Below are 16,292 nucleotides of genomic sequence, written 5' to 3'. Positions count from 1 at the left end.
ACAAATATGTGCATTACAAGAGGATGGAATTCCCCTATGCCCCATGATTGCATCAAACGTGTTTCTAATCACAACACAAATAGAAGTTAGCATATATATGAACAGAAACAGCTATAAACACTATAAGTAGATCCTAGGAGCAACCAAATACAGAATTTTTAAAAATTGCCTTATTTCCTCCTTTGTCAGTAAGAAGTCTCGCTAACAATCTTTTGCAGACACTTCTGTGTATCTCTCGGTGAATTTCAGTGCTTCCCTTTTAATCTTTTTAGTAATTTCAGGGAAGTGAGTTTTAACTGATGACTCCAGTCCCGGCGATGTCGATTTCAGCGCTAATCCCCTCGTCGGGGAGGAGTACAGAAATCAATTTTAAGAGCCCATTAAGTCGAAAAAATGGCTTCGTTGTGTGGACAGGTGCAGGGTTAAATTGATCTAACACTGCTAAATTCGACCTAAACTCGTAGTGTAGACGAGGGCTTAGGCTATTCAGGATGTTCCAGCTTTTTCCTTTTCGCTCCTTTTGCCAGGCACCTTCTCAGTGCACCAAACACCTTCCTGGTGTTGTTAGCAGTATTTGAGTTTTCACACTTGACTCATGATTATCTGACCCCTAAAACTCTTGGCTATCCAAAGAGCTCCAAACATGTACTGCCTATACCGGCCATCATCCTTCCACCCCCTCCCCAACTCCCCAAGACTGGGTGGCCAAAGGGAAGAGAATGCGAAGAGGAAAAACTTCTTGTGGTGGTGGGGTTCTCCAAAACTGTATGGTGGCTTAACAAAAGAAAGGAGAGAGTGAGGTGAGGCTAGGTTCTGGTTTTGATTTGATTGGGAAGTTTGCCTATCAGAAAGACTAAAAGTATGTCTCTTGAAAGAAAACTGAGATTCTGGAGAAAAATAACCCAATCTGAGGAAAATCTGCAGTCAGACCCCAAAGAACTGGATTTACATTGCTTGAGATTATCTCTGTTTATAATTTTCAGGGAAAAATCTTACCTCCTGGTTGTTGACATTTTGAGTGATATATGTTTCTGAGTTATGTCAGAGGCGGGAGGGAAAAGGTGCTTTTTGCAAACATTGGCTTCAATGTTTTGACACAACAAGAATACAAACAACTGTTGTCAAAATTAGTGCACAGAGTACTTGAAGTTACTGCATTACTCTGGGTGTCTAGAGAAGGATTTCACCATTGGGTGCATGGGTTCTAGTTATTGCAGTCATTTTACTTTCCTGTCCACTTCTGATTTGGTGGCAGGGTGACATATGAGGCATTTCCTGTGGCCTCTCTCCTTTGCCTCAAACATGAAGAATTTTTTTTCCTCACGCTTCAGTTAAAATGGTTTCCCATTTCTGATGGCTACTTCTTCAAAACCTCTCCAACTTCTTTGTTTCTATACAGTGAAGCAGAAGGCATGTCTGGTGCAGTTTCTTCACTGGCACATGAATTGCACACCTCTTTTGGAGGTGTAATGTGCTTTATGCCTAATGGTTTTCATTTTAGCAATAAGCCACTATTGCTTGGTCCCAAGTGCATCCAGGTGCCTGCAACAACCCAAAAAGTTTGCCAGTAACCTATAATGATTTTGTGCTATTAGCTGCGACTCATTGACTTTACAGTTAATTTAAAAAACACATTATTTATGTGGTCTTTACACAGTGTGTATCCTTCCACTATGAAAACTAGTTTCTATGCAAAAGCTGATACAAAACACTAGGGAAAAGGTTACAAACACCTGTTCTAAACTATTCTAACTATATTAATTTTTTAAAAATTTCCTTCTAACATTAACTTATTTTTCCAAAGTTCCTGGGGTATTTGTGTTCTTATCTCCCCTGTCCTGTGGCCCAAATGTCTAGCTGCCTTTTCAATAGCAGTTTATGGCCTAACAGCCAGTTTCAACTCACTTTCTTCTATTAAAAAAACAAATGGAATAATGAACAACTCAGTTTTAGCTTTTATAGTAGAAAGTGGATTACAAATAGCTCAAAGGCCACAAACCACTGCTGAAAGAGCAGACTGGCACTTGACCAAAAGGAACAGTTAAAACTTCACTTTTTCTCCTCTTAACCTTCCTCCTTTTTGTTTCAATTCAATCTAACCCTCCCACCTCTTCAATTAAGGTGTGACAGAACTCACAATAAACATCTCATAGTACCCCCAACAAGGCCTCCAGCAAATCAAGGGAAGACCAGAACTGACATTCCTGATTAAATCTGAATAACAACAAGCAGACAAAAACATTTCAAGTAAATGAAAAAAATGTCAACCAACCATTCAGGCCTCCTTTATACACCATAAGGAAACAAAAAAGGGTTATGGAATTAAACTAAATCAAGCCTTAAACTGGTTTAGATGTATCTATAGTAGGGGTTTGCACTGGTGTAACTAGATTGATTTTTAAATTGTTACACTGATCCAACTTTTCTAATATAGGCCAGGTCCAATCCAATGTATTACAAAACTCCCAGCATCTTTCCTTTTATTTTTTCCCTTAGTTATTTTTCCATTTGATTCTCATATTACCTGTTGGACTAAATGCACAGTCATTTCTTTCAGTATGTGATCACTCACTATCTATTTTTTTCTTTAAAGAATTTCAATTACATTACTTATATTAAAGTAATGCTGAGAGCCCCCAATCAGGTTCCAAGTCTTGTTGCACTAGGGACTGCACACATGTATGGGCAGTCATTTGTCCTTATCCTAAAGACTGATGTTAACCAAAAAAGCCTACATTATAGGTTAGAATTTAAGGCTATGATCTTGCGAGATGGTCTATGTGGATGGATCCCCAGGTCCACTGTAGGTGAGAGGCTTCAAGGAGCCAGTGAGATAACTTGTGGATCCTATTAACTGAGAGAAAAAAGGGGAGACTTTGTCTTCTCAGACTGAGGTACCCTTCCTGTATACCCTCGTTCCCCCTCATTAGGGGAGGGTGGGAGGATTCAGAGATGGGCTGAATCCTAGCAGTTAGACTGAAGGGGGCCAACCCTGAATATTGGTTATTTGGCAAGGAGCCTTTTAATGTTGCACTTGCGCTCAAGTAGATGCCTGATATTGGTGGGGGTGGAGTCCCTCCCATTAAAATTAAAATAAAATAAAATAAAGTTGCAGCCCTTCTCCTTTTCAATCCATCCCTGCATCTGTGTTTCATTCACCTGCGTGTCCTGATCTGCTATGTCACGGTTGAAAATTTAAAGCTGTGATCCTGCAAGGTTGTCTCTGAGGATGGATCCCCACTGAAGTCAGTTTTCAGAGTAGCAGCCGTGTTAGTCTGTATTCGCAAAAAGAAAAGGAGTACTTGTGGCACCTTTAGAGACGAACACATTTATTTGAGCATAAGCGAGCTGTAGCTCACGAAAGCTTATGCTCAAATAAATGTGTTCATCTCTAAGGTGCCACAAGTCCTCCTTTTCTTTTTACTGAAGTCAGTGGGGCTCCATGTGGGCCCAGGTCTCTGCCTGCTCAGACTAACTGACTGAATTAGGGTCTAAATGAATAAGTCAGGTAATGAGAATGTAATAAGTCAGGTAATGATTCTCACAGCAGCTGCAACTCAGCCTATTTGCACATGGCTAAAGCGTACCTTTAACATCATGACCAGTAATATTACAAATGAAAAAGAGAAATAAGTTACAGTTGCTGTGGGAACCATTACTCAGTGCTTTCATTTCACTTTTGCCATGAGTAGATCTTCCCGCCTCTACACTTTCAAATGGGGGTGGGGGGAATACCTGTTGGGAGGAGGTTTTAATTCTGAGTTTCTTCAGAGTGTCAAATTTACTTTCTTCATTCACTAAACTTGCCTTCAAAAGAAACAGACACATAATCTCCACCCTTACATTAAGCATTTTTTTTTCCTTTGTGGGTCTTCTAATCTTCACCAACTTCCTCGGAAACTATAGATGCCCTCCCAGCCTTTCTGTTTCTGGGATTTTATTTGTGGTTTTCTCCTTCCTCCTTTGCCTCCTATCCCCCTCCTCAATCCCATCTGTGCTGTTGCTCCCATCCACAGCTTTTGCTTAGAGCAACACAGCCAGCCTGAAACTGATGCAAGCCTAGTCAGTTTCACTGTCTTGGCATGATGAAAGCACTGTAGGCAGATCTTACAAAATGCACTCAACCAATTACCAGCAGTGCCTAAGTAGGGTGACCCGATAGCAACTGTGAAAAAATGGGACAGGGTGTGCAGGGTAATAGGTGCCTATATAAGAAAAAGTCCCAAAAAACACGACTGTCCCTTTAAAAACGGGACATCTGATCACCCTATGCGAAAGGAACTGGCCCATAGTTTAAACTTGTGTGTGTGTGTGTGTGTGTGTATCTCACATTTTCAACAGTGGCTAGTAATTTTGAGTGACTCCATTTCTGGGCACCCAATTTGTGACATGTTTTCAGAAGTACTGTGTAACAAGCTGGGTGTGTTTGACTGAAACCAAACCAAACCAAGCAGATGATGATCTACTGGGGAAAATGTTATGCTTGTTTTGCTGAACTCCCTGTTGCAGACCTTTCGCTAACTCAATCAGGTGTTAAGGAGAGAGGAGTGACGCTCTAGAGATGACATGGGCTATGCAGTCTTTGGACAGGAACTTGGGGAGCAGCCACGCCTGGTGAAAAGGCTTTTGCTGGATTTTGTGTTTCAGCAGGAGTTATTTTGGTGAATAAAACCAAACTGCAGGAAGATGTTCCAAATGCTGTGGTCAATGGCACCCCATCCAACCTCACTAGAAATGAAAGGAATTGCAAAGGGTGTAAGTCAGCACAGAATTTGTCCATATGGAAGGAGGCCAAATTCTGCCCTTGGATGCACACACAGAGCTTACTTTGAAGTTAATTGGAGGCTCTGGTGTAGTTGCAGAACAAGCATTTGGTCTGTGTAATTTGCCAGCTACTACCATTTTAGCACAGTAGTAGTTCTCATTTCTGAGCAAGCATAAGGACACACTTTAACTCCTCATTATCTCCCAGTTCATAATGATAATAGCAAAGGTACCAAACACAAGCAAATAGTCATGCAGAACCTTCATATTACTGGGTGGTTGTTTTTTTCTCTCCTCACCCCTTATTTTTTCAATGGTGCATTCAAATAAATAAATCATAATTCTGTTAAAATGTTCGGAAAAAATGTTAACTCTCAAAGACTATTCAGCAACAGCAGACAAACTCAAATCCTAACAGCTGCTGAAATGTCCCTCTTTAATCGATAAAGTTTCTTCCAGGCTTTTCCGCATTTTTTAAATTCACATTTTGGGTGATTTAACAGATCATCCCCTTTTTTTAAAAAAAAAATAATAATAATTCTCAAACAGAAACTTGCAATGACCCCTTCATGCTGATACCACACATCCACCCAGCTGCACGGAGATCCGCACACAGGCAGACGCACAGAGCTGGTGACAGCAACTTCCTCATTCCTGGTGGGGAAGGAGGGGGACGACCATCACAACCGTTGTCTTGGGCTGGAGGCCCCAAACCCGGCCGCCCTCCTGCAGCTGCCACGGTGGAAGCAGCCCCGGGCATTCCTGCGATTGCTCACCATCCACACAATGCAGAGCGATCCCTGCTTCCCCTCTGGCTTCCAGGCCGGGAGGGAAAGGAGGCGACGGGCCAGCAGCAGGGAGGAGTGACCTGCAGCTAGGTACCAGCCATGCGATTTCTGGGGGGGAGGGCTTCAAACACTGGCTTGACCCCCACCGCGCGCGGTGCAGGGAAAGCCCAGGGCCGTGCTGCCCCTTACCCTAGGCTCTGCAGCTCCTCTAGCACGTCCCCTTCTTGCTCCGCGGGGAGGACCCCCGTGCCTCGGCTCATCTTCGCGCCTCCTCCCGGCTCTGCTTTTCCCATCCGCACCACCTGCGGCTCGCGCCCCGCCGCGCGCGGGGACGGGAAGGCAGAGACAGGGGGCTCCCTGCCCCGGCTCCCGCTCAGCGGCCGCGGAGGAGGCGCTCCGCACGAGCAGCAAGCCGCTGCTGCTGCTGCTGCTGCTGCATGGCAAGCGAGCCCAATGAGGAAGTGAGAGCGGGTCCCTCCCTGCACCTAACCACCCTGCCCGAGGCGCCGGCAGGGAGGGAAGAGCTGGCCCCCGGGGGAATGCAACCGGCGCGCGCGGCATTGTGTGGAAGGTGCGTGTGGCTCGAGCTGAGAGGAGGAGGAGGAGGAGGAAGGCTTGCGGCTAGGGACCAAGCCTCGGCAATTCCCCGCCTCCAAACAGCCTTTTCTCTGCCTCCTCATCTTCTGTGACACCGCCCCGTTGGAGACCTGCAGTGACTTCCCTTCCTCACTCCAGGAACTGAGTAAGCCAGGGGTAGGCAACCTAGGGCACGCCAGCTGATTTTCAGTGGCGCTCACACTGCCCGGGTCCTGGCCACTGGTCCGGGGAGGGGGCTCTGCATTTTAATTTAATTTTAAATGAAGCTTCTTAAACACCTTTAAAAACCTCATTTACTCTACATACAACAATAGTTCCATTATATATTATCGACTTATAGAAAGAGACCGTCTGCAAACGGTAAAATGCAGTACTGGCATGCGAAACCTTCAGTTAGAGTGAACAGGTGAAGACTCGGCACACCACTTCTGAAAGGTTGCTGACCCCTGGAGGGTTCTGGGTTTCCAGCGGCGCCATGGAGCTGGGCCCACGCTCAGAAGGGGCCCCGGCCCGCTCTGTTTGCTGGCTTCTTCCCTCCTCCGACCCCCCCGCACTTGTTCCTCTCTACCTGCAGGGTTGTGCAGGGCGCTCTGCATTTGTGGGTGGATTTTGGGGAGGCTCTGGCCATAGGGAGTCAGGGGAGCTCCCAAAGCGACTGTGCCTCAGCAACAAATCCTTCCATGAGTGACAAGTGTGCAGGGGATGTATGCAGGCTGCATTATCCTTGACAATGATTCAGCTTGATAACCTGCACCTGACACACTCTAGCTGCTTATTAGGGAATTAGGGGAATTGGAACATGTAATTCACCACCGATGTGGCACCCCTGGGGTAATGCCAGCCATCATGTCACTCAGAGCTTGGGTGTATGATGTAGTGTTAAAAACACCTGAGGCCTCTGCATGCTACATCTTCTACTGTTACTATCACCCGTGGAGAATGGGCGACAGGAGACTTGATGATTACCTGTTCCGTTCATTCCCTCTGGGCCACCTGGCATTGGCCACTGTCGGAAGACAGGATACTGGCTAGATGGACCTTTGTTCTGACCCAGTATGGCTATTCTTATGTAGCTGTTCCAGTGGTGAATTACAAGTTTAAATTTTCCTAAGTCCTGTCAGGTGGTTGGGGGGGAGAGGTGGGAGATGGAAATAGTCTGGATTTATCTCCTTCCTGCCCATCATTACTGTTCCATTTGTGTGATGTGTATGTCCAGCGATGCACAAAGGGAGGAATCTTTTTTCCTGCTACTGCTACCTCCTTACCTTCCCCATTCATACCTATCAACAGTAGATCTTCTCAAGGCTATCCTGAAGTCTCTTCTCCACACACAATTCCACACCTACCTATTAGCAGATTTGTCTTGGGATTTATCCTCTGAAGTCTGCACAGAAAGGGGCAGGCCTGCTGACTGCCTCCTGAAGATGTCAGTGGCGCAGTGGGTTTAGTAGACTATCATGCCTCATCCATCTCAAGAAGATAATATCAAGTAGTGAGAGCCACAGTGTGAGGGGAGTTGTGTGAGGACTGAGCCTCACGGGATGCGGTTTTCATAGCTTCAGAAAAGTGTCAACTACCAGATGTTTAATCAAGTCCCAGAACCTTTGACATTTCCCCATTGTTGGTGTTTATTCGTTTTGCAAAGCTGTTGTTAGTTTTGGTGGATGTTCTTATTTTTACAATGTAGTGGCTGCATTTTGTGCATCTTTTTATGTGTGTTTAAGGTAATGTTTCTGCTGAATTTTCTGGGTATGTATTTTTTCAATGCTTTTTAAACTGTTTTTATTCATGAGGTTATTTTATACACTTTGATTATGCAAATGCTGGCAAATTCTTGTCTTTGTTAAGCCAGTTTGTTAATGTGAAAATGTTTCAATGAACTTGTTATGTTCATGATATAGAAACAGAGAAAATAGCAAAAAGCATAAAATACTCTTTCTGGGAGGTTGAATTGCAATAGTACTTTATTTCTTAAAATACAGAACTTTTACATACAAGAATCAAAAACGTAGAGAGAGAAAGCAGGCTGCTTCTTAAGGCAGAGAGGCATAACTCAATCCACCTTGCTGCAGGCTGGCTCCTTGCAAACTGACTGCTGATAGACTCTGATTGTACACTTCTCTACAGAGCCCCTTAGCCTACAAGCAGGAATAGGAAACCCCTAGAGAATTTTAAGTGATAGTTTACAAATTTAACACAGATTTCAAATGCATGACAGAACAAAAAATTGCTTGTAGCAAATACTTTAATGTAATACACTCAGTCTGAAATTTGCACCTTATGCCCATTGTTGAGTGAGTGGTGTATACTTAAAGGAGTGAGCAGAACTGATATGTACTTTTCTGATATACACAGTAATGTGAATAACACATGATGTTATTGTGTATTGGTCAAACATGAAAGGTTGGCAAGAATAGCCTGGCGCCCTGCTAATTAAAGATTCATAGGTTATAGGCCATAAGGGACCGCTGTGATCATTTAGTGTGACCTCCTGTATAACACAGGCCAGAGAATGTCTCTGAATTAAATTCTAGAGCAGATCTTTCAGAAAAACATCCAATCTTGATTTTAAAAGTGAATCTATTAATATTATGTTACATATAACCAAAAATTCAAAATAGATTCAGGCACAAGCCTCCAATAGTTGGATATCCCACTCAGAATTCCATTTTATTTAGAGGATTATCCCTTGGAAAAAAAATATGTCATGTTGACAACTAAGCACATTTACATATTCAGTGATTCTAGAGCACCACACTTCCTTCCTCTTTCTTCTCCCCACACCAGACTCAAACAGTTCCCAAACTCATGAATTTACCAGTGTATACTGGTTAAACTCACCAGACCTTTGTATTTTTGAGTGGTGGTTCTGCAGAGCCCCACTCTGTGTCCTATCATTAGACTGCCTTGCTCATTTGTTGATTTGGGACTTTATCCTTACATCTTCTGTCAACCTTCCTTTCATTTCACATCAGGGCTTGCTTTGCCGTTTAAAGAAGCTGTACATTAAAGATATGCAAATATCCTCCTAACGGTTGCTGTTTGCTTGTGAAAGCAAAATATCATGTGTTTGTAAAGGTCATGCTCTTTGTCTTGGCACTGATTTCTCAAAAATAAAATATGCACTAAAATGAAACTAGTCTAGAACAATTTATTTGATTTGCAATGAAGGCCTACTTCTTTGTTGCTCTTTGTGTTACAGATTAAACAATTTAGAAGGAAAGAACTTTCGTGAACTCAGTGATGGCTAATGCTCTGTAAGATTTTCCACAGGTTAGGCAGGAATTGTTTGCTAGTTGCACCTCTAACTCTTGCTTTCTCTGCCTGCAATGTGCCACCTTCTCTCCTTGACTATACATCTCACATCAAAACAAATTCTGCCCCAGATACCATTTTGGCTGGTTCAAATGAGCTTGCTTGTTAGCTTCCCACAGGTTGATATTGGTCATAGTGGGAGAGGCTTTTTCCCAGTGCATCTTTGTAGCTTTTTTATCCATTAAAAAGTTCACTAGATAACATTTCTTTTGGGAGCCTGGCAATCATAGATATTTTTGACATCTCCATTGTCCTTTGAGCTTGATTTTTTTTTCTTTCCTATCCTACCAGCTGCCTTGCTTCTATCAAAGTTTGCAGAGATGGTTGAAATGACCTTTTTATTTATTTTCTTTTTTTTTTCTCTATGTCTAGGTTGTCTCATTGTGAGAAAAAGAAAGGTGCAAATCAAAATTTCTCTTTATTTGAAAAAAGACTAAAAGAAGAAATTTAATAAAATCCAAACAACAAACCATCACACATCTTTTTAAGGACTTTACCAACTGCATCACAAATCAGCATAAAAGCTCACAGCTCAATGCTCATAGCTTGAGACAGGCTTTTATAAGCTCTTGTGTTCTCTGCAGCAGTGCATCTTGGTAGGTGAATGTTACCTAGCTGTCAAGCTCAGCTCATTTTAGAGAAGTTGCTTCCTCCTACTTGGCATGTGAATTTCTCTTCATACAGAAAAAACAAACAAACTTGCATATTGTGCCTATTGATTGTCACTCTAATCAGCTACATCTAATAATTCTTAAAATCACATTCTTCACTTGAACCAATTACAGACACGCCGGGAACAGAAAGGCCATGTGACTGCTAAACTACATTTCCCAGAATACCACAGGCTCTAGGGTCAGGGTTCATTCCTCATTCCCAGGTACAAAAGCTGCTGCCACAGAGTAGTTAGTTCATGGAGGAGACTGGTAGGAAACAGCAATGTTCCAGCTCACTGGTCAGCCTGAAGCATAGTCAACTGTATAAACATCATCAACAGAAACAACACAATAAGGTACTGTTTTGATGATGAAGGTATAGTTTGGTTGCATCTCTCCTCTTTCCCCTGTCCACACTATATGCTCAGCTTCATAAGTGTTTCATTTTCCTCAGAAATGATCCCTTAAATGATACTCAAATAGCCATGGAAATTATAGGTGTTTAAACACTTTCCCCTGCCCCCCAACAATCTCTGTCTCAGGGTAATACTTGCAAATTTTACATTCACCTCACAAGAAAAACAAAACTTAAAGTCTGCTGGCCCGCAAACTGTGGGGAGGGAGAAGTAGTAGCAGTACCCTTTGTTTCCTGTCTTAAGTATTTGTATTGCCATTCCATGCAGTAGCAAGGCACCCTAATTATGGCAAGGCTTTAAATCCCAATAGATATTCTCTAATTAGAAGCTCCCATGCTCCATACGCTCTTGAAGTCTTTGCATCAAGATTGGATGTCTTTCTAAAACGTATGCTATTGTTCAACCAGAAATTATGGAAGTGATGCAGAAATATGGACAATATAACTGTGTGAGGGTCTATTGCGTGTGTTATGCAGGAGTTCAGACTAGACAATTATAATGGCCCCTTCTGGCCTTAAAGTTTATGAAGCAGTTGTTTAAAGTTGTTTGGAATAATTTCAGTTAACTTTAGAATAAACAACAGCTAATTATTAAATGCATATAATAGAAGTTTATCGACATTCATGGATGTAATAGGAAATAATTATGAGATACATTCTGCGCTCATTTAGACTGATGTAAATCTGGACTTCAGTTGCAGTAGATTTATGACTATAATACAAAGTAGAATCTGCTTTATACAGTTGTTAACCTAATAAACATGTTAAAGAGACACTATCAATATAAAAATCTCATTTAAAAACACTTATTGCTTTTATTAGTAATGCTTTAGATAATTGAAACTGAGAGAATTTGAAAACTCTAATGTACTTATCGCTGGTTTATTTTTTCATATCATTCCTTTTAAGCAATGTGAGTAGACTCATCAGGTTCTAGATCACTTGTACTAGCACAAATGCAGTGATATTTGGGTTGTAAACACCAAAAGGAAACGTTTTCATCCAGACAAACTTCTTGAAATAGAAAAAAATTTCTGAGTCATGAAGTCCTTGCTCAGTTTTTACTCAGGCAAACTCAGTTTATAAAAGTTTTGCTCCAATAGGGGCAGAGCCAAAATCTGAAAATTTTGCATCTCTAGATTTGTCCCTGTCAGATCAAATTTGTGGTTTAAAATACTTATTTGAAGTTGCAATAACTTCTGAGTATTATATATCTGTCTTCTAAATATATGAAGCTATCCCTGTGCAATCTTGCTTAGTTCAGTACGGTTGTCTGGGTGCAACTGAGGACAGAATCTGGTTTGATCACTCATGGTGGTCATTTTATGTTTGTTTTTTTTCCCAAAATCCACCATTCCACTGAAGAGAAATCTCTCTGGCACATCTAAGACACAGTTGAAGACAAGCAAATGGGACTTTTGCGTGCCCTCTGCTGGCTCTGAAACGGTTAACTAGCACATCTTATTCCCAAAGCTTTGGGATATCCTTGTTCATGCTGATGAGCATACAACAGAGGGACTAGACCTTAAGCAAGACTTAGAATGATTAGATATCTACGAGTAAATGTTGGTAAACATCACTTTCACTGTACACACACAAATCAAATCAATGATAATTGATAGGCAAAGTAAGAAAATGCTGTTTTAGAACTTATTAGAGCTTGCTTTAAAGTTATTTACTTTGTATATTTGATATGTGATGCTTACAATTTGTGTTTTAATGCTTATAAAGCTTAACTTTTGAAATCTGAATGTCTGCTGTCATTGAATAATTGTCTGAACCCCCATAATTTCCTGTCATTGTGAAAATTTAAATTGATAAAAAAATAAATTATATCTGTCAAAATTATGTTAAAAGATTGAATTTTGCCAAGCCAGCTTTAAGGCACTCGCCCTCCAGCCCCTGAAAAAGTAAACAAAAATGGATTGTTAATGTCAAGCTCCAGCAGCATTACTGAGTGGAAAAATCTGTTTGCAAGATAAAGAGACAAAATTGCTAGGAAAATAAAATGCATGTTTAGACTTTTAAATGGTTAGATACAGGAGTAGATTAAAGCACACTGATCAGGTAACTTATAGTGCACAGCAGCAGGGTCCACACAGACACTCAGTACACAGCAAGTTAGTACAGGATAATATTTACATCCCAGCTTGCTGCGAACTTAATGTCTCTATAAACTAGCCCTGAGAGTGTTGCAATTCATGGAGTAAAACTGTTAAACTAGAAATCAAGTAAAGCTATGAACAGTTTCACATGCCTGCTTGAGAAACTTAATTTAGTTTTGCCAAAAGAACAAATTAGAGGCTTGCGATCTGATTCTGCAGCTCTTTACATGAGCAATTCCCATGAAGTCAATAGGAGTCACCCATGTGGAACAGCACAGAATCAGACCATAATCCCAAAATAAGTACATTAAGTGGAGCATTCTGAGGGACCTAGAGATAAATAAGGTAAAAGGAAGCTTCTCTTTAATATCAGAATAGTTTAGTAAATGTATAATTGTCTCTAGCATGGAGATGATCGTAGGTGCAGGTTAATTAACTCTGCTATTGCAGTCACCATCCATATGCCCCTCACCCCAGCTCTCTGGACCTTACCTTCCTGGCTGCCCCCTTCACATCACCTGAGCCGGCAGCACAACGTGGAGCTGGTCTGCCTCCGAACTGCACCTAGGAAACATCCATATGTGTTCATGTGCCACACCCTTCACTTCCTCACCCTTGTGTCCTGCTCCGACACCCGGTGGTGGGACCTCCTACCACCTATGGAGGGAGAGGAGCCCCTGTGGGCCAGTGCCTATTCAGCCTGCCACGGATGTTAGCTGGTGGCTCCTTCATGGAGCGGTGAGCATGGGTGTATAAGGGGCATGGTTCACCACCTCTCCCAACACCTGCCCCTTCTGCGTGGAGAGGGAGACTCTGGCGCACATCTACATTGAGTGCACCAGGTTGCTGCCCTTTTCTAGCTCCTCCAAAACCTTCTCCTTCTGGCTGCACTTTTCCCCACACCTCCTGATCTATGCATATCCTATCCATGGCCCCACAAAGTCATAAGACCTCCATGTCAACCTCCACCTGGCATTGGCCAAGATGGCCATTCACCATACCAGGAGAAAGAAGCGGGACAGGGAGGTGCTCTGCAACTGTGGGGTCTATTGCTGCTCCTCCCTGAAGTCATGTCTCTGGGCAGAGTTCCTCTGGGCCATGTTCACTGGCTCCCCGGATGCCTTCAAGGAGCAGTGGGTGCTGACCGGGATTCTGTGCTCAGTGTCCCCCTCTGGATCCCTGCTTTTGAACCTGTAACCCTCACTCCTGTCCCTGTTTTTCATTTATTATCCCCTGTAATCTTTTGATGCCTGGGTCCTGTGGCTCCTCCCCTGAGGCTGGCGAGGGCTTTTAGATGTGGTCGGGCTTGTGCTCACCCATTCCCAGAAGCTCAATAGGTACTGTCCATATGGCTGCATGGATATAACTGAAGGCAGAATTTGGCTCTTGTGTTTCACTTGCATAGTCTAGATTCTCATGTTTGTAAATCCATGAGAGGTAAGATCTGTCAGACTTTTCTCCAACTTCAGAGTCTAGATTCAAATAGTATAGAGAATATATACGTAAGTTATCAAAATTCATGGCCTATTTTTTATGCCACATTGGCTTATTAAACTTTTAACTCTGGGACAAATTGCATAAGCAATTGATGCTGACTGATTATGGATTCTTTTTCCCAAATAAAGTTATGGTTTGTAAACAAATGTAACATCCTGCAACATTCAATGGTTTACATTATATTACAATGTTCTATGAAAGAGTACTGTTCATAAGCTGAGTAAAAAAAAAAAAAGTATGTAAATTTCTTTCTGAGGACAATCATATTGGCTTAAATGCCTCCTCATTTCTGGAGGGAAATGGGTTAATGTGCTGCTTACATCTGTGTAATTGAAACCCAGAAGGCACCAAGCAAGATTTATGGACACAAGGCATTTTCCAAAGTGGTGTTGACAGCTCGGTTCATTGCCAGTTGCTTATTTAAAGTTACAAATGCCCTCTGGCATGAAAGTCTTCTAAAAAGAAAAAGTTCCTAATCTTATACAGCATGCAAATGTTTCGCTGTAAATATTTCATAGGCTTTATTCAACTCGATTTGTGTTTAATGCATTGCATGCCGTGTATCTCGATTGATCCTTTTCTCTCTGTCCTTCAGCAGCAAGTGATATGAATGATGTATTTACACGCCATCGGCAGTTTCATCTTCCATTTGAGTTGAGGCATTTTGGTGATTCTAAAAACCAGTATTTTGTCACATTAACACTCTGTACTGACCACCTATCAGGCTGCTAGTTATAAATAAAGATCCTCTCTAGAGGTATAGTCTTACCTGGGACAGCCATCTGTGAGAATTACATGGCATGATCCTGGCATGTCTATTACTTGGCAGTTGCTATTGATTTTGCTTTTGAAGAGAAGAGGCAGGAAGTATGCATTTCGTTACTGTGTACAATGTGCTTTGCCAGTTAATATTAAAACTCGCATTAAATGAAAATGAAGGAAGCAAGTGCAGTGTTTTTTGTTGAGCAGAGGGACACATTTAAGCAACCTCAGAGGCATTATTTGAATAGCTGGTGGAGTGGGAGAGGTAGGCAAACATGGTGTATCCTGATCTAATTCTTTCTTAGCACATGAGCTATATACGCTGCTAATAGTAAACATGTTTTAAACTGAAAGTATGTAATTGTTGCAACTTTTTGCTTTTCCTACACCAATTTGTACACATTTGTGTAACCAAGTGGCACAGCAGGTGGTATTCCCCCCAGAAAATCTATTGTGACCAAGTACCTTCTCATGGTTATTTATTGTAACACAGACTACAACAGCTGCACTCAGGTCCCATGTGATATACGTGTTGGGTCTCTGCCAGCATGTCAATCCATCAAGTCCTTTATTTTTATGTAGTGCCTTTCATAGTAGTGATCTCGCTCCTCTTCACGAACGTTATAATTAGACCTTCAAAATCAGTTCAGATAAACAAAAATCCAATTTTACAAATCCCCAAACTGATTCAGATAAGACCGGGAGAGCTCAGGAGGCTTGGTTTTGATGTGCCCTTGTCACCATTGCTCTGACACAGCAGAGTAGCTCTGCTTTGGTTAGTAAAAATGTTGCTTTTTGTAATGGCTCCATTTTATGGTCCCAGAGTCATCCCTGGGAATGGAATTCAAGTCACTTAGTTCACAAGGATGAATATAGTTAATTCCACTTGCAATGTAGCCGTCATGGTTATAGTAACATAAAATGGGGTGGGTTTTATCTCTTTATTGTTCTGTTTAAAACTGTTTACAAGTTTCTGTGTCTACACAGCGGGTTTGCTCAAGTTACAGCAACGAGTGTAATTGCATTGGTGCAACCACGAGTGTAGGTAGGCAAAGCTGCTCTAAACCATGACTGTATACAGCAATGCTAATGACTGAAATCCTCAGTGTAGACAAGGGCTTCATCATAACTCAGCTAGAAGTATTCCTGTGCAATAAGAAACAAAATTGACTTTAAAGAGGACTATTCCGCAGCCCTATAGAGTCACCAGTGAAGTATTGCTTCATCTGCATGTGATTAGAATAAAGCACTGAGGGTTGGGAGTGGAAGGATACGGAAGGATTGAGAAGCTGAAGATTCTAGACACAAACAGACATGATACTCTAAGGGGAACTGGAATAAGCTGGGCTCGTGGTAGATCCCGATTTGGCTTCAGGGAATTAAGGGTTGCTTTTCT

General features: G+C 42.0%; 1 protein-coding gene across 1 annotated transcript in view; it reads right to left on the bottom strand.

The window, feature by feature from the left end:
* DAPP1 (dual adaptor of phosphotyrosine and 3-phosphoinositides 1) overlaps positions 1 to 6,077 on the bottom strand; it is a 45,422-nt gene extending 39,345 nt beyond the window's left edge. Inside the window, exon 1 of the mRNA XM_074950670.1 lies at positions 5,742 to 6,077. Within this exon, the coding sequence (XP_074806771.1) occupies positions 5,742 to 5,845 (104 nt within the window). The 5' untranslated portion in view covers positions 5,846 to 6,077. The remainder of the gene's footprint in view (positions 1 to 5,741) is intronic.
* Between the last annotated feature and the right edge of the window lie 10,215 nt (positions 6,078 to 16,292).

This window comes from Natator depressus, chromosome 4, assembly GCF_965152275.1.
Source record: "Natator depressus isolate rNatDep1 chromosome 4, rNatDep2.hap1, whole genome shotgun sequence".
Taxonomy (NCBI): domain Eukaryota; kingdom Metazoa; phylum Chordata; order Testudines; family Cheloniidae; genus Natator; species Natator depressus.
The sequence above is the reverse complement of the archived record's forward strand: the minus strand, read 5'-3'. Positions and strand labels throughout refer to the sequence as shown.